The sequence below is a fragment of the Tursiops truncatus genome, chromosome 14 (genome assembly GCF_011762595.2).
Source record: "Tursiops truncatus isolate mTurTru1 chromosome 14, mTurTru1.mat.Y, whole genome shotgun sequence".
Taxonomy (NCBI): Eukaryota; Metazoa; Chordata; class Mammalia; order Artiodactyla; family Delphinidae; genus Tursiops; species Tursiops truncatus.
In genome coordinates this window covers 11,026,167-11,053,086 of record NC_047047.1, presented here as the reverse complement: position 1 = coordinate 11,053,086, position 26,920 = coordinate 11,026,167, and the positions used below count along the sequence as shown (strand labels likewise).

At 41.3% G+C, this 26,920-nt stretch overlaps 1 protein-coding gene across 1 annotated transcript in view; it reads right to left on the bottom strand.

Annotated features, from left to right (window-relative positions):
* MERTK (MER proto-oncogene, tyrosine kinase) overlaps positions 1-26,920 on the bottom strand; it is a 111,575-nt gene that overhangs the window by 29,114 nt on the left and 55,541 nt on the right. The window contains exons 7-10 of the mRNA XM_033838402.2: positions 25,864-26,047; positions 18,085-18,236; positions 4,240-4,393; positions 520-673 (exon numbers count right to left, since the gene is read on the bottom strand). Of these exons, the coding sequence (XP_033694293.1) occupies positions 520-673; positions 4,240-4,393; positions 18,085-18,236; positions 25,864-26,047 (644 nt within the window). The remainder of the gene's footprint in view (positions 1-519; positions 674-4,239; positions 4,394-18,084; positions 18,237-25,863; positions 26,048-26,920) is intronic.

Genomic DNA, 26,920 nt, shown 5'->3' with positions numbered 1-26,920 from the left:
ACTTGGGGAAAAATGATCTCTTGACAAAACTGAGCCTTCCCATCTATGAACATGGTACACATCTTTCCATTTATTTGCGTTGTCTTCTGCAATGTCAGTAAAGCTTAATAAGTTTTTCCACAAAGCTCTTGTACATATATTGGGTTTCTTCTTAGGAACCTTATAGTTCTCGTGCTATTGTGGATGGGATGTCATTCTAGCACTTTGACTTTAATGTATTTTAAAACCAGAATCAAAATATTTTCACAACATTTAATGTCCTAAAAAATATTAAGTTTCCTCTTAAAGGAAAACAAGAAAGGAGGAAAGCAAGAAGAGACTTTGGAAGAAGTAAAAAGCTTTCACTATTGCCTGCCTTTGTGGCACTGGCCTAAGTAAGGAAGCTGCCTCCCCCCGGGGTGTGCATAATACAGGGACCCAGCTGGGTACCGGAGCTGGGCCAGCAGAAGAGGCATTAACGCTTGGCAGAGCAACTTCATCGATACCACTGAGCAAAACATTGTAAACTGAGAAACTTACCCAAACTTTGTCTCCTGGAATCTTTTCCTGATGGCCAGAGATATATATAAAGTCAACCCGATCAAAACAAATCCACAAAAACAGCCAAGGATGATGAGCACAGGATCTTTGTTGCCAGGTGCTGGGGTTGACGAGGGGGCAAAGTTGACCCAACCTGGTAAAACACCAATAGACTCAATTCAAAACATCTCTTTGGGATTCGGGGTAGCTGATTTACAGTATTGGGGAACTCTCTTCATGTCAGTTATGAATGTATAAGCAATGGAAAAAATAGTAAAACTAGTATTTAACTGGTATGCTCTGGAAATACTGAGAATCAAAATGCTTTATTTCTTTGTTAAAAAAAGTATCAAGAGTAGTTTGAACACTGCTTGCCAGCTTCTAGCCACATAGCTCAGGATATAGAGAGAATGTATTTTCCATGCCCTGACAAATGTCATACTCCTTTCCAAGTTTGGATCAGCTTCCAATGCTTTATCCTTTGCGCTTTCAGTGTCGTAAAATACCTCTGTGAGTTCCTTTAATGTTGTGATGAGAAGGCAGAGACTTTGAGTTGCTGCTGAGGCATTTTCTTTTATTTTATTAAAAAAATATTTATCTATTTATCTATTTACTTATTTGGCTGTGTCAGGTCTTAGTTGCGGCACGTGGGATCTTTTGTTGTGGCGCACGGGCTCTTTGTTGTGGCATGCAGGCTTCTCTCTAGTTGTGGCGTGCACGGTCCAGAGTGCGCGGCCTCAGTAGTTGCAGTGCGCGGGCTCTCTAGCTGTGGCGCGCAGGCTCACTTTCCCGTCGGCATGTGGGATCTTAGTTCCCCAGGGATCGAACCCGTGACCCCTGCATTGGAAGGCGGATTCTTAACCACTGGACTGCCAGGGAAGTCCCTGCTGAGGCACTGTACAGTATGACAACCCTGCTTGCAACCCAGTATGACAATTCAGAGTCTGGGCATTTTGAGGAGGATCTGAGCTTAGGAGTCCTGCTGCAAGTTTCTGCTTTGCTTTTCCAGGGGCACCTTTTAAAATAACCATTTAGAGTTGAGCCCCTGAAAAGTTAAGTACAGGCGTTTTCTATCCCCTCTCTACCGCCTGCTCTGACGTGGGATGAAGGACCACCCTTGCCCTGGCTCTCCCACCTCCTCACCCCACACCTGCATCTGGGATCTGTAATAGATCTTGTGACTCTGCTTCCTTTGTGTGGGTGTATTGAAACTGCACAATCAAAATGACCCCAGGGTTTTCACTTCCCCAAAGTGGCAGCTCAGATGCTGAGGGAACTATCTACCCACCCCATGGGGGTGGTGTGCGCTCCTCATTCAGTGGGCCATAATCTGCATATTCTCAATTCAGTACATCAGCTTCGGGGCCCCTGACACACAGGTGAAGACTGTGGCCAGTGTAACTCCCTCTGGGACATCTTTCTCCTTTTCAGCACAACCAGTTCACTCATGTGGGTAAGTCTACCTTCACTGAGTTCCCTGGCTGCACGTCTCATGGACCAAATGGCAGCAGCGTCAACATGCCCACAGTCAACTACTTCTTTCGTAATTCCACACACATTCGATTCAAATTCCACTTCCAACACTATCACTTTTTCTTTCTTCTCTACATTTTCATCTTTGTTCACCAGCTCCGTCTCTCAATTATCTGCTTCTGTGAAATGTCATGTGGGTTCGCCCCTGCGAGACAAGGAAGTAGCACAGCTCTATGCCTGTTAGACGCATGTGAACTGAATAAGGAAAGCACGGTGACCAACCACAGACTTTGAAAGAAGTGACCCGACTGGTCACAACCAAGATGCCCCTGTTATTTATGGAGTGATCTGTGCACTGAAGAGCTGGCGGTGAAGTTTATCCATTGCTCACAGTTAGTATGTGCTGGCACCTTAAATTTGAACCATATTGTTGGGGAACAGGTGTGATGTCACTAAACTGTGGTAACTGAAATGTATGCAGACAGGAACCATGCAAAACCAGGACTGCCAGAACAGCAAAGCTTTTTACAGTTTTGGACAGTTTATTATGAATGAAGATGAAAGCTCTGTCATCTTAAACCCTGACTTTCTAAAAAAAAATTGAAGAATAGGACTTCCCTGGCAGTCCAGTGGTTAAGACTCTGTGCTTCCACTGCAGAGGCCGTGGGTTCGATCCCTGGTCAGGGAACTAAGATCCTAGATCCCACGTGCCACAAGATGTGGGGAAAAAAAAAATGAAGTATAGTTGATTTACAATGCTGTGTTCGTTTCTGGTGTACAGCAAAGTGATTCAGTTATATGTCTGTATGTGTGTGTGTGTGTGTGTGTATATATATATTATATATATAATATATATATTCTTTTTCATATTCTTTTCCATTATGGTTTGTTACAATATATTGAATATAGTTCCCTGGGCTACACAGTAGGACCTAATTGTTTATCTGTTTTATATGTACTAGTTTGTATTTGCTAATCCCAAACTCCTAATTTATCCCTCCCCCACCCCCTTTCCCCTTTGGTAACCATAAGCTTGTTTTCTATGTCTGTGTTAAACTCTGATTTTTAACCTGTGCCTCTAGAATCAGAATCTCATTGTCCCTGAATTTCTGCCAGGTAGGCATGCCTTGTGTCCCCAACACCAGTTACTAATGTTCCCTCGGGACTGGGCTTATGGGCTGTAGGAGCTGTAATATGGATCCAATTTGGCACTAAAAGGGAGAACATACTTGAGGGTCACTGGGACAGACATAGGGGGACTCAACGGTCTGTTCCCAAGTCCTGTCTGCTTCGGCTACAAAGGCTATATATTTGGCAAGAACTTGTAAATGCACAAATCATACCCATATAGATGTCTGCGTAGAGTTCATGGTAGCAGTTCATTAGCAAACAACCTAGGGCAGGTCAGAGTCAGAACGAAGGCGGCTGCCCTGGTCTACAGAAGCAAACACAGCATTTGGGCCACTTGGGGCACCATGGCGTCACCTTGTTTAAGGCCACTCCAACAACAAGCAGAAACCAGAACGCAGGGATGGGCATTTAGCTGAGCGAGCCCAGCGCCGTGTAAAGATGGCTTCTCTAGGAAACGCTCCTTGTTCTGTACCAATGAATCACAAAGCATGTTACCTAAGGTTTGAATGGCTAATAACTGAGCAACCTGCACCGCTTAAAGCAAAGAAACAGTGCCAATTCTAGAGAGCTGAGGATTAGCCACATTGCCTACCCAAAATTCAGTCATGAAGTATGGATGCATTTAAACAAATTCAATATATATATAAAATAGCTAACTAATAAGGACCTACCGTATAGCACAGGGAACTCTACTCAATGCTCTGTAATGAGCTATGTGGGAAAAGAATCTAAAAAAGAGCGGATATATGTACATGTATAACTGACTGACCTTGCTGTACACCTGAAGCTAACACAACATTGTAAATCAATTATACTCCAATAAAAGTTAAAAGCAAAACCAAAAAACCTAAATTCGTTAAGTCCAGTCAAATTCTGGGTTCTGAAAGGGATGAATCTTCCTAGGAAGTTATTACACTGGAGAGTAATAGTCGTGGGAAGACTCAAGGGCACCGACAGCTCTGTGATCAGCGATCAACTATCCTCAACGCTGCGAAATTTCCTTTTGGTCTTTACGTTTCATTCTGAAACAAGCCGTCCAGGCCACAGGCTACTCTCTGGCCACCTGTGTGTTGCCCGGACTGATGTTCCGTCAGTCAGTCGGGCACCAGCGCTCACCGTGTGCAGGGACAAATATTTTCACTGGGTCACTGAAGGGCCCGACTCCCCCTCTGGTGACGGCTGCAATCCTCACGGTGCACGAGGCGTTGTGGACTTGAACAGAAAGCCGAGCGAGACTGTCGTTCTGGCCGACTTCTTCTGAGAGCTCTTTCTGGGGACAGAGAGGAAAGGAAAGGAAAGGAGATACTGAGGCACCAGGGGTCTTGTCGCCTGAGGGAAGTTCTTCCGAGGGAAGCTGCCCCACCCACATCCCAGGGGCAGCGGCCGTGTTCCCACAGCATCCCTTACTTCACTCAGGCCACAACCAAGGGAGCCAATAGGCGGGCAGTGATGCAGGACAGGCTGGCAGCACCCTCAGGTCTTGGGGATCTGGGCCTACTAGGGTCGTGCGAACATGGTACTTAAAGAGGTCGGTGAAGAAACCTCCGGAAGAAAGGGAATATGTGGCAGATGCACCCGAAGGCAAAAGCAAGACTGTCTCCTCGACACTCCCGCCCTCAGAACCCCCAGAGAACACTGCCCAGGAGCTGCACTGAACCTTGACATTGACCCCCTGCCAGCTTCCCTGAACCAGCACAAGTGGGCTCGTGTTCCTTGCAATTCTAAGAGTTGTGACTACAGTCTACATTTAGAAGGGCACTGACACTTTTTCTTCCAGCGACAAACACACAATGTGCTCCGTTTTCAAAAATCTGGCTTTACTTATTTTGTTTTAAAGCCATCGCTGCACAACTTGACCCATTAAAACATGGGGGACGGGGGAGATTTTTGAAAAAATAACCAGGGGAAAAAATACTTTCCCCTTTGGTTCCAAACCTTGACTATCATGGTGTTCTCTGGTGCGGGAAACTAATTTTGCGTTTGGGATTGGCTTTTCAAATAGGAACCACAGGGTTGGTGAAGGCTGAAATGTAGCACTAGGAACATGTCTTTAATGCTGAATTAGGGAGATTTGTTTTCACAGAGAGATATCACACATGGAGCACAGATATCATGGATCAGCAATGGATAGCAGGGGCCTGGTGTGGGTGGTAACTTCCTCCCCTAGTCACTCATGCTGGTCACTTCTCCCAATGGTGCTGGGTGGAACCCGGTCAGCCCTTACGGAGAGGGCAGTCCCATCACTCATGACCAGTGGGGACACCTGGGTCAGCCACCTGGAGACTGTTTATAATCTAAACAGGCAGTGACCATCAGGACCTAGAAACGTCCCCAGACAAGGGATGAAAGGGAAAACTATGGTCTTAATTTTTTTTTTTTTTTGGTTTTTTAACCCCATCGGACTCAGTGCCTAAAAGATTTGCCACAGATTTTTTGTTAATTAGGTAGACAAATTAGTCAATTTTTCTGATATATCAAAAAGCATTTTCTGTATGGCTAACCCAGTTTTGATTATGTGTTCGTTGGTCATTCTCTGTATAATTTGGGAAGAACAGAAAATCATCAGGTAGAGTAGCTTCATTGTCAAAGCCCTCACAGTCATGGGACCGTGACGGGCAGCTGAGAAACAGTGCATATACCCCACAGCTTAAAACCTAACAGCTCTTCAAAGTACAAAAGACTTCATGCCTGACAAGGAACGTGGGGCCTGCTCCTGGTGTCACACATTTTGTCTGCAAAGATTCAAACACGATACCTTGTTTATGAGAAAAACTGTCTTAAAATAAGGGGACACACATAGTTTTGAAAGAACTCAATCCCAAGAAGAAGAGAAATCCTAACAAAACCAAAATTATCCTTTTGGAAATGAACATAAAAGCAGTTGATAACACCTATTCCCATAGGGCCTATAACTCCCTATGAAAACCCAGAGGAGTTACTTTTTAATTTCCACCTCCTACTCTTTGAGTTAATAAATTTAAGGAGTTAATCTGTGAAGTGCTTGAAACAGTGCCTGACCCAGAGCAAAGGTTATCCAAGAGTCACAATGGCCACCATCACAGTTAGCATTATCCTGAATCTTTTTTAAATTTAATTAACTAATTAATTTTACAAAATTATTTATTTATTTATTTATTTTTGGCTGCGTTGGGTCTTCATTGCTGCGCGCGGGCGTTCTCTAGTTGCGGGGAGCGGGGGCTACTCCTCATTGCAGTGCGTGGGCTTCTCATTGCATTGACTTCTCTTGTTGCGAGCACAGGCTCTAGGCGCACGGGCTTCAGTAGTTGTGGCACATGGGCTCAGTAGTTGTGGCTCACGGGCTCTAGAGCACAGGCTCAGTAGTTGTGGCGCAGGGGCTTAGCTGCTCCGCGGCACGTGGGATCTTCCCAGACCAGGGATCAAACCCGTGTCTCCTGGTTAAGGTGGATTCTTAACCACTGCGCCACCAGGGAAGTCCTATCCTGAATCTTGAAGCATGGAAATGATGCCAGCCACCGCTCACTGGGAATCCATTTTGGAAATACATAAAAAATCATCCCACTTTAGGGGTGGAATTGTAATCAATGTTGAAGTAGTGATTAGAAAGATTAATGATAAACACTTAGTGTAGGTGTTCAATTTTCTCCAAGAATATCCTTAAATAGTAATCTCAAATATAATTTAAACATGATTTCCAATGTTAAAAATTGATGTAATTTATTCATACTGTTTTGATGCCAAATACGTAAACAAAGGTGTGAGCACATCCATTTCCCCAAGTATTTTAGTTTTGATCTTGAAAGGTGGCAGAGATCCTTCTAATTTCAGACAGCTGTAGGAGCCCCCCGCTCACCCCCGTGTGTTCTCTCTCTTGCTGTCAGGGTGCAGACCGCCGAAGGAGGGGTCATCTCATTGGCACAATGTGGTCGGGCCACAGGACACAGGTCATGGGTCAGCTGCACATTTCTCATTTAGTGAGCTTTCAATTTCACCAACACAGGCCCATATCTCTAAGAACTCAAAACCTAAAGGCATTGTCAGGTAATGAAATCAGTTTGACTACAGCTTTACTTACACAGAAAACATACGGACCTTGCCTGTTGGGGAAAGTAATGGCACATCTTTGGAAACACAGTTTCTTTCTTCTCATTGTGTGGCTTCAGTGTTGGTCAGGGCAATTAGATATTTGTTTTCACTTATCAAAAAGACCTTAATATCTTCAACTCTGTAAGAATTCACAACCCCATAATTTGTAACTGTAATTAAAAATATAGGTAATTCCGGGCTTCCCTGGTGGCACAGTGGTTGAGAGTCCGCCTGCCGATGCAGGGGACACGGGTTCGTGCCTTGGCCCGGGAAGATCCCACATGCCGCGGAGCGGCTGGGCTCGTGAGCCATGGCCACTGAGCCTGCGCGTCCGGAGGCTGTTTTCCGCAGCGGGAGAGGCCACAACAGTGAGAGGCCCGCGTACCGTTAAAAAAAAAAAAAAAAAAATATAGGTAATTCCCTGGCGGTCCAATGGTTGGGACTCTGCGCTTTCACTGTCGAGGGCCTGGGTTCAATCCCTCGTTGGTGAACTAAGATCCTGCAGCCATGCAGCACAGCCAAAAAAGAAAGAAGAATATGGCCCATTTCAAAATTACTCAGGGGGAGACTGGTTCAAGATGGTGGAGGAGAAGAACGTACTCCCACTCCCTCTTGCGAGAGCACTAGAATCACAACTAACTGCTGAACAATCATCAACAGGAAGACACTGGAACTCACCAAAAAAGATACCCCACATCCAAAGACAAAGGAGAAGCTGCAATGAGATGGTAGGAGGGGCACAATCACAATAAAATCAAATCCCATAACTGCTGGATGGGTGACTCACAGATTGGAGAACACTTATACCACAGAAGTCCACCCACTGGAGTGAAGGTTCTGAGCCCCATGTCAGGCTTCCCAACCTGGGGGTCTGGCAACAGGAGGAGGAATTCCTAGAGAATCAGACTTTGAAGGCTAGCGGAATTTGACTGCAGGACTTAGACAGGACTGGGGGAAACAGAGACTCCAATCTTGGAGGGCACACACAAAGCAGTGTGCACACCAGGACCCAGGGGGAAGGAGCAGTGACCCCATAGGAGACTGAACCAGACCTACCTGCTAGTGCCGGAAGGTCTCCTGCAGAGGCGGGGGGTGGCTGTGGCTCACCACGGGGACAAGGACACTGGCAGCAGAAGTTCTGGGAAGTACTCCTTGGCATGAGCCCTCCCGGAGTCTGCCATTAGCCCCACCAAAGAGCCTGTAGCCTCCAGTGCTGGGCCACCTCAGGCCAAGCAACCAACAGGGAGGGAACTCAGCCCCACCCATCAGAAGACAAGCAGATTAAAGTTTTACTGAGCTCTGCCCACCAGAGCAACACCCAGCTCTACCCACCACCAGTCCCTCCCATCAGGGAACCTGCACAAGCCTCTTCGATAGCCTCACCCACCAGAGGGCAGACAGCAAAAGCAAGAAGAACTACAATCCTGCAGCCTGTAGAATGAAAACCACATTCACAGAAAGATAGACAAAATGAAAAGGCAGAGGACTATGTACCGGATGAAGGAACAAGATAAAACCCCAGAAAAACAACTAAATAAGTCAACCTTCCAGAAAAAGAATTCAAAATAATGATAGTGAAGATGATCTGGGACCTTGGAAAAAGGATGGAGGCAAAAATCGAGAAGATCCAAGAAATGTTTAACAAAGACCTAGAAGAATTAAAGAACAAACAAACAGAGATGAACAGTACAATAACTGAAATGAATAACACACTAGAAGGAATCAGTAGCAGAATAATTGAGGCAGAAGAACGGATAAGTGACCTGAAAGACAGAATGGTGGAATTCACTGCCATGGAACAGAATAAAGAAAAAAGAATGAAAAGAAATGAAGACAGCCTAAGAGACCTCTGGGACAACATTAAACACACCAACGTTCACATTATAGGGGTCCCAGAAGGAGGAGAGAGAGAGAAAATATTTGAAGAGATTATAGTCAAAAACTTCCTTAACATGGGAAAGGAAACAGCCACCCAAGTCCAGGAAGCACAGAGAGTCCCAGGCAGGATAAACCCAAACAGAAACACAACGAGACACACAGTAATCAAACTGACAAAAATTAAAGACAAAGAAAAAATATTAAAAGCAACAAGGGAAAAAGGACAAGTAACATACAAGGAAACTCCCATAATGTTAACAGCTGATTTCTCAGCAGAAACTCTACAAGCCAGAAGGCAGTGGCATGATATATTTAAAGTGATGAAGGGGAAGAACCTACAACCAAGATTATTCTACCAGGCAAGGATGTCATTCAGATTTGACAGAGAAATCAAAAGCTTTACAGACAAGCAAAAGCTAAGAGAATTCAGCACCATCAAACCAGCTCTACAGCAAATGCTAAACGAAGTTCTCTAAGTGGGAAACACAAGAGAAGAAAAGGACCTACAAAAAGCAAACCCAAAACAATTAAGAAAATAGTAATAGGGACATACATATCGATAATTACCTTAAATGTGAATGGATGAAATACTCCAACCAAAACATACAGGCTTGCTGAATGGATACAAAAACAAGACCCATATATATGCTGTCTACACGAGACCCACTTCAGACCTAGGCACACATACAGACTGAAAGTGAAGGGATGGAGAAAGATATTCCATGCAAATGGAAATCAAAAGAAAGCTGGAGTAGCAATACTCATATCAAATAAAATAGACTTTAAAATAAAGAACGTTACAAGAGACAAGGAAGGAGTTTCCCTGGTGGTGCAGTGGTTAAGAATCCGCCTGCCAACACAGGGGACACAGGTTCGAGCCCTGGTCCAGGAAGATCCCACAAGCCACGGAGCAACTAAGCCCGTGCGCCACAACTACTGAGCCTGTGCACCACAACTACTGAAGCCCGCATACCCAGAGTCTGTGCTCTGCAACAAGAGAAGCCACTGCACTGAGAAGCCCGTGCACCGCAACGAAGAGCAGCCCCTGCTCGCCACAACTAGAGAAAGCCCGCGCACTACAATGAAGACCCAATGCAGCCAAAAATAAAATAAATAAATTAAAAAAAAAAGACAAGGAAGGACACTACGTAAAGATCAAGGGATCAATCCTACAAGATATAACAATTATAAATATATATGTACCCAACATAGGAGCACCTCAATACATGAGGCAAATGCCAACAGCTATAAAAGAGGAAATCAACAGTAACACAATAATAGTGGGGGAACTTAACAGCTCACTTACACCAATGGACAGATCATCCAGACAGAAAATTAATAAGGAAACACAAGCTTTAAATGACACAATAGACCAGAGAGATTTAATTGATATTTATAGGACATTCCATCCAAAAGCAGCTGATTACACTTTCTTCTCAAGTGCACATGGAACATTCTCCAGGATTGATCACATCCTGGGCCACAAATCAAGCCTCGGTAAATTTAAGGAAATTGAAATCACATCAAGCATCTTTTCTGACCACAACGCTATGAGATTAGAAATCAATTACAGGGAAAAAAAATGTAAAAAACAAACACATGGAGGCTAAACAATACGTTACTAACTAACCACGAGATCACTGAAGAAATCAAAGAGGAAATCAAAAAATACCTAGAGAGAAATGACAATGAAAACACGATGATCCAAAACCTATGGGATGCAGCAAAAGCAGTTCTAACAGGGAAGTTTATAGCAATACAATCCTACCTCAAGAAACAAGAAAAATCTCAAATAAACAATCTAACCTTACACCTAAAGGAACTAGAGGAAGAAGAAAAAACAAAACCCAAAGTTAGTCGAAGGTAAGAAATCATAAAGATCAGAGGAGAAATAAATGAAATAGAAACAAAGAAAACAATAGCAAAGATCAATAAAACTAAAAGCTGGTTCTTTGAGGAGATAAACAAAATTGATAAACCTTTTGCCAGACTCATCAAGAAAAAGAGGGAGAGGACTCAAATCAATAAAATTAGAAATGAAAAAGAAGTTACAACAGACACCGCAGAAATACAAAGCATCATGAGAGACTACTACAAGCAACACTCTGCCAATAAAATGGACAACCTGGAAGAAACGGACAAATTCTTAGAAAGGTATAACTTTCCAAGACTGAACCGGGAAGAAATAGAACATACGAACAGACCAATCACAAGTAATTACGTTGAAACTGTGATTAAAAATCTCCCAACAAACAAAAGTCCAGGACCAGATGGTTTCACAGGTGAATTCTATCAAACATTTAGAGAAAAGCTAACACACATCCTTCTCAAGCTCTTCCAAAAAGTTGCAGAGGAAGGAACACTCCCAAACTCATTCTATGAGGCCACCATCACCCTGATACCAAAAGCAGACAAAGATACCACAAAAAAACGAAAATTACAGACCAATATCACTGATGAATATAGATGCAAAAATCCTCAACAAAATACTAGCAAACAGAATCCAACAACACATTAAAAGGATCATACACCATGATCAAGTGGGATTTATCCCAGGGATTCAAGGATTCTTCAATACACACAAAGCAATCAATGTGATACACCATATTAACAAATTGAGAAATAAAAAACATATGATAATCTCAATAAATGCAGGAAAAGATTTTGACAAAATTCAACACCCATTTATGATAAAAACTCTCCAGAAAGTGGGCATCGAGGGAACCTACCTCAACATAATAAAGGCCATATACAACAAACCCTCAGCTAACATCATTCTCAATGGTGAAAAACTGAAAGCAATTACTCTAAGATTAGGAACAAGACAAGGATGTCCACTCTCGCCACTATTATTCAACATAGTTTTGGAAGTCCTAGCCATGGCATTCAGAGAAGAAAAAGAAATAAAAGGAATACAAATTGGAAAAGAAGAAGTAAAGCTGTCATTGTTTGCAGATGACACGATACTATACATAGAGAATCCTAATGATGCCACCAGAAAACTACTAGAGCTAATCAATGAATTTGGTAAAGTTGCAGGATACAAAATTAATGCACAGAAATCTCTTGCATTCCTCTACACTAACAACAAAAGATCAGAAAGAGAAATTAAGGAAACAATCTCCTTCACCATTGCAAGAAAAAGAATAAAGTACTTAGGACTTAGGACTTACCTACCTAAGGAGGTAAAAGACCCGTACTCAGGAAACTATAAGACACTGATGAAAGAAATCAGAGATGACAGAAACAGATGGAGAGATACACCATGTTCTTGGATTGGAAGAATCAATATTGTGAAAATGACTCTACTACCCAAAGCAATCTACAGGTTCAATGCAATCCCTATTAAATTACCAATGGCATTTTTTACAGAACTAGAACAAAAGATCTTAAAATTTGTATGGAGATACAAAAGACCCCGAATAGTCAAAGCAATCTTGAGAGAAAAAAACGGAGCTGGAGGAATCAGACTCCTTGACTTCAGACTATACTACAAAGCTATAGTAATCAAGACACCATGGTACTGGCACAAAAACATAAATATAGATCAATGCAACAGGATAGAAAGCCCAGAGATAAACCCACACACCTCTGGTCAACTAATCTATGACAAAGGAGGCAAGGATACAAAATGGAGAAAAGACAGTCTCTTCAATAAGTGATGCTGGGAAAACTGGACAGCTACATGTAAAAGAATGAAATCAGAACACTCCCTAACACCATACACAAAAATAAACTAAAAGTAGATTAAAGACCTAAATGTAAGACCGGACACTACAAAACTCTTAGAGGAAAACATAGGAAGATCACTCTTTGACATAAATCACAGCAAGATCTCTTTTGGCCCACCTCCCAGAGTAATGGAAATAAAACCAAAAATAAACAAATGGGACCTAATGAAACTTAAAATCTTTTGCACAGCAAAGGAAACTATAAACAAGACGAAAAGACAACCCTCAGAATGGGAGAAAATATTTGCAAACGAATCAAGGGACGAAGGATTAATCTCCAAAATATAACAGCACATGCAGCTCAATATTAAAAAAACAAACAACCCAATCTAAAAATGGGCAGAAGAGCTAAACAGACATTTCTGCAAAGAAGATATACAGATGGCCAAGAAGCACATGACAAGCTGCTCAACATCACTAATTATTAGAGAAATGCAAATCAAAACTACAATGAGGTATCACCTCACACTGGTTAGAATGGGCATCATCAGAAAATCTACAAACAACACATGCTGGAGAGGGTGTGGAGGAAAGGGAACCCTCTTACACTGTTGGTGGGAATGTAAATTGATACAGCCACTATGGAGAGCAGTATGGAGGTTCCTTAAAAACCTAAAAATAGAATTACCATATGACCCAGCAATCCCACTACTGGGCATATACCCAGAGAAAACCATAATTCAAAAAGACACATGCACCCCAATGTTCACTGCAGCACTATTTACAATAGCCAGGTCATGGAAGCAACCTAAATGCCCATCGACAGACGAATGGATAAAGAAGATGTGGTACATATATACAATGGAATATTACTCAGCTATAAAAAGGAACGAAATTGGTTCCATTGTAGAGATGTGGTTGGACCTAGAGAGTGTCATACAGAGTGAAGTAAGTCAGAAAGAGAAAAACAAATATCGTATATTAACACATATATGTGGAATCGAGAAAAACGGTACAGATGAACCAGATTGCAAGGCAGAAATAGAGGCACAGACGTAGAGGACAAATGTATGGACACCAAGGGGGCGAAAGCGGGGTGGTGCTGGTGGTGTGATGAATTGGGAGATTGGGATTGACATTTACACTAATATGTATAAAATAGATAACTAATAAGAACCTGCTGTATTAAAAACTAAAATAAAATTCAAAAATAAATATATCAAATTACTTAGGCTAAAAAAAAAAAAAAGAAGAATATGGTCCATTTTATTAACTCAAAGAACAGTAACCTTCAATAGGGAAAGAACTACCCCAGGCGACAACAAACGTGTTCAAAAGGGCTTCAAGTGCACAATCATCAGTGTAAAACCCTCACATCTTACTCTTGAAACCTGTCCTGTTTTCACTTCTTTCTGCTAAGAGGCCATGCTGTGGAATTTGAACAAGAAACACTGTACTGTGAAGAAAGCCAAGGGCATCTGGAGAAGAGTAGTGGGGCTGTGAAAAGCACTGGCTTTGGAGTCAGTGAGACCTGGGTTCTTATTTCAATGCTGCAATTCTAAGCTGTGTGACTCTGGGTAAGTTACTCAATGTTTCTGAGTTTCAGTTTCCTCAAATGAAAATTGAGAAAATAGTATCTTTCTCACAGTGTTTTTGTAAGGGTTAAATGAGGCCTTTTATGGAAAACACTTGGCACAGGGTCTGTAAGTAATCAACACTGTAAGTAACTGATGATGGTTATTATTATTCCTACATTCCTACAGCACCTTACAGGTGCTGTATTTTGATCTTCTTTCCCTATAACTGTAAGGCTCTAGGATAGAACTGAGCGAGTAGTATCTTTCAAGTCTTGGTGCACTGGAGAAAATAATCAAGGCTGTCTAGTTCCCAAAGCAAGAATTTTATTTGACCCATCCATAGAGCTGCTCTTCATTGTAGCTTTCTCTTCCAGGCAAAAGGCACCATCCTTGAAGGATCCTTGGGTTTCAGAAATATTTCAGACCCCGGTCTGGCCTGTCTCACAAGAACCTCACCTGTTCTTTTTACCTTAAAATGACACTAGCTCGCATGCTCTGCCCTCCTGTGACAGTGAGTGAGAGGGAGAAATGAGGAAAGGGAAGAGGCGGTGGGCACATCTACCCTCCGGGCATGCTGCTTGCTAGGAGGCAGGGGTCTGGGCCCAAGGAAGGAAGCCTTGAGGGCACTGTGGCTCCCCTGTGTCTTTAAATAAGCTGGTTCTACATGTCATGTCTCTTGGCCCATCATAATCGGCTATGAAACTTCCTTCTGATCAAAGATCTCCACCCTTTCCAAACACAGTTAAACCAGCATTAGAGCCCCAATCCCAAAACAATGAGCTCTACAAGAATGACACGTATAAAAATGAGTCTCTGCCTAAGGTTCGGGCAAATCTCGGTCCAAGGTAAACAGATTTATTTATTGCAGAACACTGGAGAACCTTGAACTTGCCAGTATACACTGTGGGTCTTCCAGAAGGGGGTATAGTACGCAGTATTTTATAAACTTATCTGCTCACTGAATTCTCACAGGTCTACTGACACTTTATGGGAATGGGGCAAGAAATACCAGTCCACACTCATCAAAAGACTGTCCCATTCAGACAGAGAAATTCTCCTGCTGGTTTAGATGTCAGTCAGGTCCATACATCAGGTTCATAGTGCCATAAATGCCTACAAAGCAAGTTCAAGGTCCTGTGTTCAGATGGTACAAAGATGGGCAAGGCGCAGCTCCAGCTTCAAGGAGAACAGATTTTACTTGATCCTGACCTTTGTATTTTAAGCTTTGATTTGGAAGGCAAGGGACAGCAAGAAAAAGAGAGCAAAAAACATTGATGGCTTCATCAAGATACAGTAACTGTCCATACAGTAAATACCAGGAGTTTCTTAGTCTGAAAGTGACACAACAGTTGTAGGATACTGAAGGTACAAATTTTGAAAACTAAATTTCCAGCAAACTGTAATAGCCCACCCAAAGACTACTTCAAGAATGTTCTGAAATTCCATACAAAAAACCCCTCCCTTATTAGAGTAATAAATAAGAATATCTTCCAAAAATATCCAATTTCATCACCTTACATAAAGAAGATGTAGTTTTAGTAACGGTTTTCTTTCTTTTCAAAAAATATTTATTTTATTTTTATCTATTTGGCTGCACTGGGTCTTAGTTGCTGTGTGCGGGGTCTAGTTCCCTGAGCAGGGATCAAACCCAGGCCCCCTGCATTGGGAGCGTGGAGTCTTAAATGCTGGACCACCAGAGATGTCCCTAGTAACAGTTTTCAAATGAAAATGAAAGGACGATTTCGAGAGGAAGTTGTGTCTAACTCTTGCCCTTCGGAAAAGAAGGGAGTTTAGGGAACCGAAGTGATGGGTACAGAGGTCATTTCAAGCTTCCCTTTGGAAGGGCTGAGCTTCTCTTCAGTGTTCTTATTTGTCTCCAGCTGCAGCTGCTGAGCTGGGAGCTTAGCTGCCTCAGAGAATGTTACCCAAAGTAAAGTGAGCCACTAAGTCTTCTGTTGTCACAAGGCTGTCGTGAGGCACAGAGGACAGCATGAGTACAATGCAAATGACCTTCCTGCTGGGATGATCTAGCATCTCCAAGGAGGTAATGACTGGAAAGGTCACAGCCCTAACTGTGGCGGTATTGTTCTTACTACAGAGGGGGGCCTTCTGAACAAAGGGCAGAGAGAATGCAAGGCTGGGTGTTAATGGCACTCGTGTGTTAGGCTCCTTGGCCACGTCATGTCATCTGTAAGGCTTTCATCACTCCTGCCCTTCAGCGCGCCCCTGCTTCAGGGGTCCCCCCTAAAGAAGTATCTTTCACCCACACCAGGGGAGAAGGAGAAAGGATGACCTGCAGCTCTTCAAAGAAACTGCTTTGTTCCTATATCACTCAAGTGTCTGCTAAGAATCATTATCTCCCGCCAACCAAAGTTCCTACTGAATCAGAATGCAATCGCTGGACCTTCATGTATCTCTACTAAGAATGTAGTATTGTAATCAGGAGCCATTCTCCAAGAGAGGCATTTGATTCCCCTGACTCGACAGTGTGCAAATGTGATCAACAGGCCCCTTGCAAAATGCTCTGAGACAAAAGTCCAGGAAGTGAGAGACTTCTTATCTCATAGCTGCAACTCTCTTAAGCAGGGTTTCGACTGGTACAAGTAGCATCCTTTTATCATCTACTATAAGGCAGAACAAACCATGGATTTCTAAGCTCTCTTCCTTTTCCATCACTACTGCTTCCGACAGTCTGCTTCCTGATAGGTAAACTGAGGCAGGAAAAGAAAAAAAATAAATTCAAATTGTTCTTTTGGAAGACAGCAGTTTTGGTAAAAGCTGGGTGACATGAGGTTAAAAGTGACCGACACAAAGCCTGGACGTCATCCGTCAGTGCAGCTGTTCACCCCTTTCCTCTCTCGTGCCAAGAAATTGTAACTGTCCTGTGATGCTCCCTACAGATGCCACAAGGATGCTGACGTCTGACCTATTACCAGGGTTAGATCAAGGAGGACTGTAACAACACAGAACAACAACACAACACAAAACAACAAAGCATGCTTTCCGCAATGGCGGTAAAGAAGAGACAGCCCTGAGGATAAAGCCAGTGCGTCTGCTCTTCTACAGATCCTCTGTGTCATGAGAAGTCAGTGTCACCTCAACCCTCTTCCCTTCTCAAGTGGGAAAGGGGCCTGTCTGGGAGCTGCCCACCTAACCACAGTCAGCTGTCCCCCTCACCACTTCTGTCTTGGGTCAGATGTTCCCACCATCTCTAGACCTCTCGGCAATCAAAATCAGATGGCCCTCTGGGATTGACTGGAGTCACGTCTAACAAAGCTGTGCTATACAGTACGTCCTACAGGTCTGTTAGCCTGCTCGACCCTCTCTTTCGGGGTCCAGTTACTCTTGCCATCCGCTATGAGGCTGGGGGGGCTTCCCTGACAACCACCTTCTGGAATTTTCAAGAGGTTATGAATTGCAGGGCTGCTAAGCCCGGTAACCCCTCTCAGTAGTTCACACTGTCTTCTTCAAAGAGCCTAAGTTCCCTGAAGGCAAGAATCAGGTGACAACAGAGGATGAGTTCTATTCACATTGACTAATGAAATAAATGAATGGATGAAGAGTGAGTGAGGAAAGCCCCAAAGATTTCTTGGAATTTTGTAACTTTTCAGGCACTTCTAATTTTTACTACATTGTTTATCTCCCGCTGAAAGGTGCCTTGCCTAACCCAATAACATCAGGCCTTTTCACGACAAAAGGCAAGATCCTAAAGCAGTATTAAATCAGCAGATCCAAGAAGACAAGTGCACTCTGTTCAAGTTCAGACTTACAGACGTCTCTGCATTCTGCCACACGTGAGAGATCCGGTAGCCCACCAGCTCCCCATCCTGCCGCTTAATTGGAGGCTTGATCCATTTGACATCCACCTTGTTGCTAGACTCATTCAGAAACATAGTGACATTCAGAGGTGCTACTGACGGGGCTACAAAAGAGAAAGGAGAGAAGGATGAGGAAGTACGAAGAAAGGCACATGGAGAGTCGTTCTCTTCTTGGTTTTTGTACGTTTGTTTTTTTAATTTTCTACGGAAAGCACTCAAATGAGGCTGAGATTAATAGTGGACTTTCATACATTTCTATGAAGATTTATTAAGATATTATATGTAAGCGCTTAGCACAGTGTCTAGTTCATTGTAGGCACTCAGAAAATGTTAGTTCTTCTCATTTTCCAACACTTCCTTCGTGATAAAATCTCTTCAATGTCACATTAAAAAAAAAAAAAGTGGACTTTCACCTTCTTTTCAATCGAGGACCATTAAGATATCATGAGTTTAGAAAAGTAAGCTTTGTGTCTAAGATTCCAAACAAAATGATCCCTGCATTTCCTCAAGATGTTTAGTGACAGGCTGGTAGGCAAGGCAGTCCGAGCGAGAAATAGGAAATGCAGAAATAGTTTTGTCTTGTTGCATATAATCTTTGCTCTTTTTAGGCTCTGTGAGCTCTGAAATATATTTTTGGGTTACTTTAGTGTGTTTGACAAGACAGCTTGATATTTCTATCAAACAACTGACTTTCATATTGCAACAATCTTTGTAAGAACCACTCAAATAAAATTCTCTTAAAAAGACCACACACAGGGCTTCCCTGGTGGCGCAGTGGTTGAGAGTCTGCCTGCCGATGCAGGGGACACAGGTTCGTGCACTGGTCCGGGAAGATCCCACATGCTGCGGAGCGGCTGGGCCCGTGAGCCATGGCCGCTGAGCCTGCGCGTCCAGAGCCTGTGCTCTACAACGGGAGAGGCCACAGCAGTGAGAGGCCTGCGTACCGCAAGGGAAAGGAGAAAAAAAAAAAAAAAAAAAAGGCCACACACACTCACACAAGCGCTATGGACCTAGAGATGATCATACTAAGTGAAGTCAGACAGATAAAGACTAATATCATATGATATCACTTATATGTGGAATCTTAAAAAATGATACAAATGAACTTATTTATAAAACAGAAACAGACTCACAGACAGAAAACAAACATGGTTATCAAAGGGGAAAGGAGTGGGGAGGGATAAGTTAGGAGTTTGGGATTAACAGACACAAACTACTATATATAATATAGATAAACAACAAGGACCTACTGTATAGCACAGGGAACTATATTCAATATCTTGTAATAAACTATAATGGAAAAGAATCTGAAGAAGAATATATAACTGAATCACTTTGCTGTACACCTGAAACTAACACAACATTGTAAATCAACTCTACTTCAATGAAAGTTTTTTTAAAAAGTAAGCCCTGGGCTTCCCTGGTGGCGCAGTGGTTGAGAGTCTGCCTGCCAATGCAGGGGATGTGGGTTCGAGCCCTGGTCCGGGAAGATCCCACATGCTGCGGAGCAACTGGGCCCGTGAGCCACAACTACTGAGCCTGCGCGTCCGGAGCCTGTGCTCCGCAACAAGAGAGGCTGTGATACTGAGAGGCCCGCGCACCGCGATGAAGAGTGGCTCCTGCTCGCCACAACTAGAGAAAGCCCTTGCACAGAAACGAAGACCCAACAGAGCCAAAAATAAATAAAATTAAAAAAAAAAAAAGAAAAAAGTAAGCCCTTTCCAAACTAAAACAACAAAGAAGTGGAAGACAGGGAAGGAGGTAGGTAGAGCTCACGGACTCCTCTTGGGGAAGCAAAACACACACAACTCCAAGAGGCTTCTCCAGTAGACACCTGTGCTGCTATAGGCCAAGAAGGCCAGCTGGGGATCAGCTCTGTGTCTTTTGAGCTGTACAAGGCAGGGAACACTGCTGATCTCAGAAGGAAGCCACGTTTTAAAGACCAGAGCCAGGTTACTAATGATCTGAACAGAGCTAATCAGTGAATAAATTTAAATATGTATGTGTATGTGTGCGTGCGTGCGTGCGTGCGTGCGTGTGCGTGTGTGTAAGACACCTCATGAATGAAGATCAGAGGGTCAAATACTATTTGCTGGGTTAGGTGACGAACTAGAATTTAGCGCTGGTTTTCACTCTCTGGTTTATAGTAAATCCTACACATGCCACATAACCACTTTATGTCAAAATGTCTATATACAAGGATAATAAACGTTAACGCGCTTTTTAGGAAAAGTATGTATGTGGGTACAGTATGTGTATGAAATAATTTGGGAAACAAGTCAAGATCACAACTACATTCTTTTTTTGGGCGGGAAGAACGTGACTGTAGCTATTAAAACCGAAAAACATATGCCTCCTGACCAATATTTTCTTTCCACGAATTTAATCTAGAAAAGTTCTCCTGTAGGTAGTGTTATATTCATTGAAGCATAATAGTGACAGAAAGGAATAAATGTAATGTTCAGTCAATAATTACGATATAATAAATTCTGATAATTTTCCAATGGATTACTCACTAGCCCACACTGAAAAGAATTTGAGAGACCATGTAAATTGATATGAAAGAATATCTAATGGTGGGGGGGGGGTGAATAAAACTGCAAAAAGGTACGTATCAATGATCCATTTTAGAAATTAAAAAATAAGTATTTTACATATAGGAAGAGTAAATATGCAATAATATACACCAAACTGTTGTTGTATTTTATTTACGGGAGATTAAATTGTATATTTCTGATATATCTGAAAGGGAAACAAAAGGGCACTATAACCTCTTTGTCTCTGCTGATTCCAGGAGCAGTAATAATGAAGTTAGAGCAAATTTCAGCTTAGGAAATATATAGCTAAAGCTGTATCTATGAAACGAGTCACACAGTACAATTTACAGAGAAACATGGTTGACTCAACATGTCTTTATGTCTACTCTCTCCTAAAACCTCTCTATGATGACAATAAGAAATTTATAACAGTATAAACTCACAGGGTACAGAGGAGTCAACAGTGGAAGAGAAATGCCAACATACATATGAAAGCTGAAAAGCAGAGTAAGAAGGTGTAATTAACTCAGTAAACGGATTCTCCCCAAAGAACCACAGAGAGGCTCAGAAGCAGAGGGCCAAGGGACCAGAGTGGGGACTAAAACTGGAAGATTGAAAGTTTGATCAGGAAGTAGCCCTCGAGATCCCTCTAACCTATTCCCACACACAGCTGGCAGGTATCCCTCAAATTCCCACAGGAGACAGGATGCTTTATTCTCTGAACTGAAAAACTACTGGACTTGGGGCACCAGTAGAATGGAGGCACGATGAGGGGCTGACAACTAGGGAAATAAGAGGAAGTTCATACATTGACTGAGGGGGACTCCACCTCTGGCTCCTCCCCACCTGATCTTAGAGCATCAGCAGCTGTGTTCATATTCCTGAGGCAGCAGACAGGAGACTCAATTCTAGAGGAAGTAAGTGGCTCTGGGGGAAAGAAAGCCAATATTGACACTTGGGGGTATCCAAACTAAAACACTTAGGTCGCTGGCCAATCACCTGACAGTGAAACCTACAAGCCCCACCCATGCTCACAGAGCTTCCCATCAATCGCTGGTTCTTCACTCTTCAATAGGAGAGACAGTGGAAGATCAGAAGAGGCTGGGGAGGTCTGCTTCATGAATGTCAGAGACCAGAACAAAACACAGGACAGAGCACTCAGAGGAGGCAGAGACAACGTAGGGAACTAGAGAAAACTAAAACACAAACAAACAAAACCAATAATTAACATAGTCAAAGATAAGAAAAGGCTCTCATAATTGAGAACTGGAAAAAACTGTCAATGAAAAATAAAATTATTCTTATATATGACATTGCCAATTTCAATAAAGTATTCAACAGAAGAATTAGAAGATAAATCAAGTAAATCTCCAAAAGAAGAGTAGAATAAAAATTTTAAAAAGGAGGCCAATTTGAGGTAAAAAAAAATTGAGGAAGCAATTAAAGGAGTTTCAACAAATGTCTAATACAGTTATCTGGAAAGAAAAATAGAAGAACATTTTGAAAGGAAAAAATGTATAAGAAAAAGTCTCAAAACCAAAGCATTTGCATTCCTAGATTGAATGCCTATGATGACGAATGAAACAGATCCCACATCACAGCTCATTACAGCACCATGATTAAAGAGAAAAGATATTAAAGAAAAATTAAAACTAAAAAACAGTTCACCTAGAAAACTCAAGTTATCAAAATTCTCTACAATGACACATGAAGCTAAAAAACAATGCAGAAATACTTTTAAAATTTTGAGGGAAAATCATTTCCAACCTAAAATTCTCTATTAGGAAAAATTACCAATCCAGTATGACAAACAGACATGCAAGGTCCCACAGTTTTTATTTATATATATATTCTCTCTAGAGCTAATTGAGAATGTGCTCCATGAGAATGAGAGACAGTAAACCAAGAAAGACAAACGCCCAGGAGACGGCAAAGGAGTCACTAGGATGACTCTGGAGGAAGACAGGAAAAGAACCACATGAAAAAATTAAAGATAAGAGTGGCTGGGCCTCACTCAGGGCCAGGAATAGTGCCTGTTCCCATCAATCAGCCTGGAAAATCTAATGATTCAAGGAGCACTGGGTAGAGTACACATAATGGTTTTGTCTCAATAGTGGGTAATAGTTGACCCTAGATGAAGCACTGCTCTGGTCCAGCCTAACAAATACTAAAAGCAATGTCCAAAAGGATCAGTCTTTTCCCATTAGCTTAACTGTGACCCCAAACAAAGCTCACTATTTATAAGAATACAAAAATATCTAGCACTCAACAAAGTAAAATTCACAATGTCAGGAATCCAACCAAAGATTACCAGACATGTAGAAAAATTGGAAAGTACTCTCCACAAGGAATATAAATGAATCAATCAAAACCACTCCAGAAATAAGACTGATGTTAGAATTAGCAGACAAGGACATTAAAACAGTTATTATAACTGTATTCCATATGGTCCAAAAGTTAAGTAGAGACAGGAAAGATCCAAAAAAACCCGAAAAGTTACAATGTGAGAGTTGAAATATACACTAGATAGAATTAATGGCAGATTAGATACTGCACAAGAAAAGATTAGTGAATTTGAAGACACAGTAATAGAAACTACCCAAAATAAAACACAAGGAGAAAAGCAGGGAAAAAAGCAATAGCATCAGTGAATTATGGATAACTTCAAGTGATATGATACATGGGTAACTGGAGTCCTCAAAGGAGCGGAGAGGCAGGAACAGAAAAAAATATTTGAAGAAGCAATGGCCAACATTTTCCAAATGTGATGCAAACTATAGACACGCAGATCTCAGAAGTTCAATGAACCCCCAAGCCCAAGGGATATAAAGAAAATTACACCAAGGCACATCATAATTAAATTGCTCCAAATCAAATACAAAAGGAAAACCAGAGACATAAGACACATTATACACAGAGGAATAAATTAAGAATTACCACAGGTTTGTTATCAGAAACAACGCAAGCAAGAAGACAGTGCAGTAACCTAGAACTCTATGCCTAATAAAAATACCTTACAAAATGAAGTCCAAAGAAACCCCTCAAAGGTAAAATAAAGATTTCTTTCAGACATACAGAAGCTGAATTTCTCACCAAGATTCCCACTACAAGAAGTAATGAAGAATCCTTTAGGAAGGAGGAAAATAATACCACATGGAAATATGTACAGATTTACACCAAAAAACTGAATAACATTAGAAATGGTAACTACCATTTGGGTAAATACCACGTGGGTAAATATAGGTTTTTTATAATTATATAAATCACTCTAAAAGATTAGGACTCTTTGAACAAAAATAATAACAATCTAGTGTGGGTTTATAACATATGTAAAAGTAAAGTGAGTGACAACAATAGAATAAATATCTGGAGATATCAAAAGAAAAATGAAAGTATACTATGTTAAGGTTCCTACACTATACCTGAGGTGGTATAAACATCCCTTGAAGGCATATGGTAATAAGTTAAACCTGTATACTATAAACCCTAAAGCAACCATTGAAAGAACAGAAAAAAAGAGTTATGGCTAAGAAGTCAAAAAGGAGATAAAATAGAATAAAAACATTCAATGAACCCAAAAGAAGGGGAACAAATTACAGACAGAACAAATAGAAGACAGATGTAAACCTACCCATATGAATGATATCATTACATTTTAATGGATTAAATACCCCAATTTAAAGGCAAGGATTGTGAAGTAAAGTACTGCCTGCATGAAATACCCATTGAATATAAAGATTCAAGTAAGTTAAAAATAAGTATGAATAAAAGATACACCACGGAATCAAAAGAAAGAGTAAAATGGCTATTATTAATATCGATAAAATAGATTTCACAGAATATATTACCAAAGATAAAGAAAATAATTTCATAATGATAAAGTGGCCAATGTATTAGGAGAGCATAGTAATATTACACAGTTATGCACAAAATACCAGAACTTCAAAACATGTGAACTGCTAGAACTACAAATAGAAATAGATAAATTCACAGTTATAACAACAGATTTCAATGCACCCGGCTAAATAACTGATAGAAAAAGGAGGCATAAAATCAATAAGAATACAATTTAAAAAACACTGTCAACTAACTTGACCAAGGTAACATTTATAAAACACTCCATCTAATAAGAGCAGAATACACATTCTCAAGTACACATGGAACATTGTCAAGATAGACCATGTTCTGGGCTGTAAAATTGAGTCTTGATACATTTCAAAGGATTCAAGCGATATGAATTATGTTCTTTGGCCCCAACAGAATGAAATTAGAAATCACTAATACAAGTATTTGGAAACTACGTTAGACACCTAAATAACTAATGGGTTAAGGAAGAAATCAAAACAGAAACCAGAAAGTTTTTTAAACTGAATGAAAAGGAAACACCATATAAAAATTGTTCTCAGAGGTTTTTCTTCCTCATTTAAGATATGTTACAATCTTGGCACTAGTTTCATTTGTGCAAGGATTAAGCCCTAACAATTTATGACCTAGACCTGTCCCACCGTCTGTATTAAAATTGGAGCACTGATTATGTAAGGCTGGAGTTAAGGTCAGGAAAGAGGTTCTGAGTAATCCAGAGCTCTAAATTGGAAAATAATGGAAACTGGACAATTCAAATCTAACATAACTACAATATTCATAGAAAAAATACAAACGCTTGGAAAACCAAAAGCAGCACACAGAAATGAAAGTTTACAGATGTAAATAAAATTTGCTATAAGAAAATAATGTAGAGACAACAGTACCTACTTCATATGATTGCTATGAGGAGTTAATGAAATAATGCATGTAAAGTACCTAAGATGGTCCCTGGCATGTAGTAGGTGCTTATTGAACATTAGCCACTTCCACATTTATTAGTTTTCTTAAGTTTGATGCTATGAGTAATAACTTTCATATATTTATATTTTAATTAAAATAATATATGCTATAAAGAGTATGCGACTATTAATATCCTCCTAGGTAAAAGAAAATATTCCCTATACATAGTAAGTATAAAGTTTGTCACTAAATCCTTTTCAATTATAGAAGGAAACATCTTTCTTATTTTCATTGGTCACCTCCATAAAATTATCCTCCAGAGACGAAGGCCACACAAAGAAAAAGTTAAACTCTGAATCAGGCCACTGGGAAGGATTTGTTTCATCACATGTCATCAGGCACAATATGCATTCTGAACCCCAGGAATTACCTCTTTCGGTCGTGCTGGCCAGAATCCAAGGGCTCACTGCGGACCAGCCGACTTCATTCATGCAGGACACACCGATGCTGTAATTCGCCAGAGCCTGCAGCTGCTCGATTTGATACAGATGTGGTGAAGCAGAGGTGTTAAAAATCATGACTGAGCCATGACTCAGTGGCTCAACTTCCTCGACCTAAATGAAGAGTAAAATTGTGGACCAGGCGTTAGTAAGGGGGCAGGAATGTCAGACTGGGGGCATTCATGCATTCGGTGTACATGGCCCTTCCTCTCCACTGAGGGGAAGTACCTGCTTCCTTTCGGGCCACACCTTAAATTTCCCACCAGGATCGCTGTGTATTACTCATGCTACTCACTGGGTGCAACAATTGCGGACCTGATGAAAAATGCCTAAAATAAGTGTTCTCACTCCAGCAGGTAACAGAGCAAATAATCGTCATCATAACATTATAGTTATTCTACATTATAACTTATAATAAAAGTAGCTCTTCCTCAGAATCACTTCGCTTCTTGATCATTTTTTTCAGCTGTTTCACAGACTATGCAGTAAAGACAAGGGACTTCGTATGTGGGGCAAAACCTGAAATATTTACTGTCTGACCCTTTAGAGAAAATATTTCCCAAATCCCACTTTAGAAGATGAGATACTTAATTTTTTTTTTAAAAAAATCTGTATTTCTTTTCATTATGTCTCCTGAGGAATTCTGCTCTTGCTCTGAGGCTAATTTTAGCATGTCCTTTATTCTTACCCCCCAATTCCCACTCCCATATAGATTCAACTCCAAAAGCAAACACAGATAGTATAGATTTTATGGCATTTTTTGGTGGGGAGATATAGGAAAGGGTCATTTGCACCTCACCCAACAAGCTTTTCTCCAAATCTTTTAAAAACCCATCAGCTCTTTCCCCTGAGCCCTTGTACCTCATCTTTCTCTCCATAAACTCCACCAGTCTCTCCACATCCCTCTCCATGTCTTCTGTATGCACAGGCAAGAGAGAGGGATTCCCAGCAAAATTCAGTCTCAGGCTAAACTTCCAGCTTTTCCTT